Source organism: Apis dorsata, unplaced genomic scaffold, assembly GCF_000469605.1.
Source record: "Apis dorsata unplaced genomic scaffold, Apis dorsata 1.3 scaffold_4, whole genome shotgun sequence".
NCBI classification, from domain to species: domain Eukaryota; kingdom Metazoa; phylum Arthropoda; class Insecta; order Hymenoptera; family Apidae; genus Apis; species Apis dorsata.
In genome coordinates this window covers 216,523-221,945 of record NW_006263307.1, presented here as the reverse complement: position 1 = coordinate 221,945, position 5,423 = coordinate 216,523, and the positions used below count along the sequence as shown (strand labels likewise).

Genomic DNA, 5,423 nt, shown 5'->3' with positions numbered 1-5,423 from the left:
GCTCTGTGACTTTGCTGATGATTGTGGAGATTCCTCTGATGAACTTGGTTGTCGTAAGTTTAATAATCTAATTAATATTAAATTTATTACAGAAATTTAAATGATTCAATATATTCACTTGTTTCCATTATCCATAGATCACAATAAACCCTGTTTGGACAGCAATAAAGGTGGTTGTTCTCATTATTGTCACAATATTACTGAAGGTGGATATATTTGTGCTTGTTATCCGGGTTACATAATCTCACAAAATAATCGAAAACATTGCGAGGACATTGATGAATGTGTTACTGGCCAACACCAATGCTCTCAACTTTGTACTAATTTAAATGGCACTTATTCTTGCTCTTGCAGACAAGGCTTCGAATTATCTGATAATCGTAGTGGTGTATGCAGAGCTGTAGATACTAACATGATGATTCTATTTGCTAATGGTCCAGGAATCAGAGCTTATGATCCTTATGATAAACAAGAAATTGAGGTTATTGCGAATGAAAAAAGAGTACAGGCTCTAGATTTTGATCCTAAATCAGAATACATATTCTGGATTGATGGTTATGATAATTCCATTAAAAGATCATATATGGTAAATGCTAAGGATGGACAAGTGAAGATTGGATATGCTCAGGATCTTAATATAAAAAGTACTTTCTTCTTTAATTTATGATATTATGTTATTATAAAATATATTATGCAATAATTTAAAATAATTTATGTAGGTGAATCAGGTCTCACGAGTTTGGCAATGGATTGGATTTCTGGTAATCTCTATTGGACAGAATTTGATTCTTCAGGAACGACGTTATTTGGAAGAATAATGGTCTCAAAAGCAGACGGTAGATATCGTCGAAGTTTGATAACAGTTGGCTTAGAAATTCCAACTTCCATTGTAGTCGATCCAGAATTGGGTAAAGCTATTTGGGCAGATGCTGGTAGTCAGCCCAAAATCGAAATTGCTTGGATGGATGGTGATAGACGGAAACAATTAGTCTCTGATCGAATTGGACAACCTATAGCACTCACCATTGATTATTCTATGCAACATGTCCTTTATTGGGCTGATAGTAAACTTAACACCATTGAATCTATTGAACAAGTAAATTTCAATAATTTTATTTAATTCAGTTTATTGAATTCAGTCTCATTCATTTCCAAAAATATTAATTTTTCTTTAGGATGGATCAAATAGAAAAGTAATCCTTAAAGGGGACAGTTTGAAACATCCAATTTCTTTGGATGTTTTTGAAAATAGTTTGTATTGGATAACAAAGAGAACTGGTGAATTAATCAGACAAGATAAATTTGGTAGAGGCGTGCCAGAGATTATTGTCAAGCATGTGCCTAACTCAGGAGGAGTTAAAGTGTATCATCAACAAAGATATAATATTTCCTTAAGGAATCTTTGTCACGAAGATCAATGTACACATTTGTGTGTTCCTATTCCTGGTGGTAATCGGTGTCTTTGCTCAGATAGTATTGGTCCTCTTCAACAAAGAGAGACTATACGATCAAACGAACGTCATTGTGATGCAACTAATGAAAGACCTCTTCCTGCACCGAGAATTTGTCCTTGTAGAAATGGTGGATTATGTCAAGAAATCGAAGATAAATTGCAATGTGATTGTCCAGCTCCATTTCATGGAGAATTCTGTGAGATTATGTTAGGAGCTAGGTCCACTAATGTCACTGCTGCCATTGTAATACCTATTGTTGTTTCTATTTTGGTTCTATTTGGAGCTGCAGCTATTATTATGGTACTGAAGAAGCGACCTTTGTGAGTTTTTTTCTTATTTTCTTTATGTTAAATTTTCTAAATTTGGAATGTTGGTAGACACAATTATTTATAATAAAATTCTTATTAATTTTAATGATTTGGAGATATATATAAGGTATGTAATATTATTATATCCTAAGTATTAATAGGATATCCTATTATATCTTAAATATTGATATTTACAATTAAACTTTATTATAAATAATGACCACTAAAATTCTTTATTTTTAAAATATTTTTATTTTAATTAATAAATGATGAATAATGATTAATGATTTTTGTAGTGGAAAACCTGGAGGTCTTGGTAGTTTAACTGGTGCTCAAAGTGTATCCTTCAGGCAAGGAAGTAATGTTGAATTTGGCATACCTGCTCACGAAAGAATGGTATGTATTATAATTGTAATGTATTATAATATAACTATTTCTACATTTTATATATTTATAATATTTTAAAATTTTAAAATAATTACGAGTGATATTAAGTAATATTAAATAATATTAAATAATATTAAATATTATAAATATAATATGTAGTCTTTATATGTAGTTCTTATATATAATTCTTATTATATTATTGTATATTATTGTGTATTATATTATTAAATAGGAACCTCTGGATGTGGAATACAATCTTGGTGATGTTAGTAACAAAAACAGGGATTTCAGTAATCCCATGTATGATGCAGTGAATACAGAAACAGGTGCAACAAATGGTACTGGTGCAAGCAGCAGATATGAACTACCAGCTGAAATGAAACCATCTAGTATTCAGCATAAAGAGCCACCACAGTTGCATTTAAAAAGAAGAGAGCTTGATCCAACAGCCATTGATTCGGGAAAAGACACACAACAGTTGGTCGAGGAAGACAAGTCCGAGTGTTAGATAGTTTAACAATTTTGTGCAGTGATGTAGTTAGAATTTTCTGATGATTTTAAAAAGAACAGACTCACTTAAATAACATATTGATTTAAGAATTTAATGAATGATAATGTGATGTATCTATTTACAAATTTATTATAATTGTTATTTATATCTGAAAACATGTTATCGATTTAGAACATAATAACTATCAATATTTTATAAATTGAAATAGTTCCGAATCGTGTTATTTTATGGTATAGGATTTTTTAATATTCATATAAGTATTATTTATCTTTGACAAAGGAATTTTTCATAAAGCACAAGACTGAATATATTCGATATATTTTTTATAATTTTTACATGTCTTTGTAAAATTCTAGAAAGAAATATGATAAAATTATAATTAAATTTAAATTATATAATTAAATTTATAACTTATTTACAGAAAGTTTAAAAAATAAGGAGATATAAAAGTGCATCTGACTACGTCACTGCTTCTATAGGAATACTCTCGCATCTATAATACTTTTATCTCAATATAATTTCAATTAATGATGTTGAAAGAATAGTCAACAAAATTGAATACATTAAAACAGAAAAAAAAATAATAACATTAACAAAATGAGGGAAAAATGTATTCATTTTTTTGTTATGTATTGAGATTAAAGTGCAATTAGTGACGAGTTTATGTCATCTTAGGTGCGATTTGTAAGTCTTGTAAATATGATTATCACAAAATATTAACTTCACATTGTCCTTGTACCATAACGAACGAAACATTCCATATTATTTTTTTTTTGAAGAGGCGAATTAGAATGGGTTTTAAGGGACTATACGTTTAAAAAAAATCTCGATAAACGAGTTACTTTACTTATTAAGCGTTTTCTTCGTGATCTAGAGGGAAACGAATCTATTTTGGAAAAGGAAAAATTGTTTTCTCTTTTCCAGTTTATTTGATCACATGTGAATGTTATTATATGTGTTTGTACATTTTTTTATGCGCAAGGAATGTCAGTGTACAGTTTTTCTTCCGTAACAACTGTGATTGTAAAAATTACAAATTGGATTCGAATATGCAAGGTGAATATTTTAAACAAAGTGTACTCATTTTTTGTACACCCTAAATATGAGTGAGAAAAGAAATCTTTTTATATTATTTCTTTCTTTCTTAAAGATTTATTTTTTAATACAGTAGAATCTCGATTATAGAAAAAACTAAACATATTTATAAGATGTATAATTTCAGAATTTATGTATTTTTGTTGTTATATATTGCATAAAAAATTATACAGATTGTTAAATCTAATTCTTGATCAGTAACTTTTTTTTCCAACATTCATTTATTATCAAGTTAATAAAATTTTCTAGATATCAAACTTATATTTATTTTCGAGTTAAATACTATATATTTTACAAATCATAACAGTAATTTACAAATTTATCAATTTATAATTTATATTTTAATTCTAAAAAGTAATGTTAAATAATATATTACTTGGTTATCTTAAAAAATTCTATATGATTCTATGATTATTTAATCAAGTTTCTACTGTAAACTAATTATTTAATATTTTATAATTTTTTTTAATATAATGTAAAACATACATTGTATATAGATTTTACAAATCAATGAAGAAAATCACTGACTCATCTTCTTTATAAATTATATACAAAGTTATATAAATAAAAAAGTCTATATATAAATATAAATATATATGTACGTATATGTATGTATATGAGTATAGATAAATTAATCATTATCAAGAATGACTTTATCTCTTGGGCAGGGCTCTAGAGTGTTTTAATTATTATTTTTAACTATATCAGTATTTTCTGTATTTTTTATTGAGATATGATAATTGTTCATATATATATATATACATGCGTGTGTATGCGTGTGCGTGCGTGCGTGCGTGTGTGTGTGTATGTATATATATATATATACACATATATATACATACACACACACACACATATATATATATATATCGTTTGAGCAATTGAGTAATTAAACAGGTACCGTCCAAGAATAAACATTGAATTTTATCATTGTACATTCCTCCTACCTGTAAATAGATTTAATTGTGAAAATAGAATGGAGAACAATTAAGAATAATATTCTTTATAAAAACAAGTTTATTTGATGTTATAAATAATTTAATGAACGTACAAAAAGGAAACTATAAACCAGTTATATATTATTTTAGTTATATATTAATATTATTATTAAAGTCTGAAATTATAAAATTAAGAAATGAAATATAAATAATTATTTTGTTATAAGGAATATAAAATAATAATTAAAATATAAAAATATTAAATAATCTTAATTAAAAAATATTTTTAATAAAATTGTACAGCTTCTTAATTCATGTTTTTGTAATTAAAAAAACATTAGTTATAATTTTATAATAAAAATTTAATTAGAATGACATCATAATTTAGTAAATTCAGAATTATATTGTTATATTTGAATATATAAAAATTTTATATATTATTTTCTATGCTATATAGTTTTTATCAGTTTTTATTATTTAAAATATATATTTAAACAATTAAAATCAAAAATGTAAAATTCATCAATTTAACGAAATTTTTTATTAAATGTATATGTATATCATATACATTTAATGTATATCATATATGTATATACATATATGTATATCATAAATTATAAGATATCTTTTAAAATGCATTTGCATTTATAATAAATATAATAATAATAATAATAATAATAATAATAATAATAATATTAGAAAGAAAAATTTTATAATCATATGAGAATTA

At 25.6% G+C, this 5,423-nt stretch overlaps 1 protein-coding gene across 4 annotated transcripts in view; it reads left to right on the top strand.

Annotated features, from left to right (window-relative positions):
• LOC102679085 (low-density lipoprotein receptor-related protein 2) overlaps positions 1-3,730 on the top strand; it is a 35,317-nt gene extending 31,587 nt beyond the window's left edge. For 3 of the 4 annotated variants that reach the window (XM_006607226.2, XM_031514988.1, XM_031514996.1), the window contains 6 exons: positions 1-53; positions 138-644; positions 720-1,096; positions 1,176-1,774; positions 2,059-2,158; positions 2,382-3,730. In XM_006607226.2, coding sequence (XP_006607289.1) covers positions 1-53; positions 138-644; positions 720-1,096; positions 1,176-1,774; positions 2,059-2,158; positions 2,382-2,657 — 1,912 coding nt within the window. In that variant the 3' untranslated portion in view covers positions 2,658-3,730. The remainder of the gene's footprint in view (positions 54-137; positions 645-719; positions 1,097-1,175; positions 1,775-2,058; positions 2,159-2,381) is intronic. The other variant, XM_031514992.1, reaches the window with a different exon arrangement.
• The last annotated feature ends 1,693 nt before the right edge of the window (positions 3,731-5,423 follow it).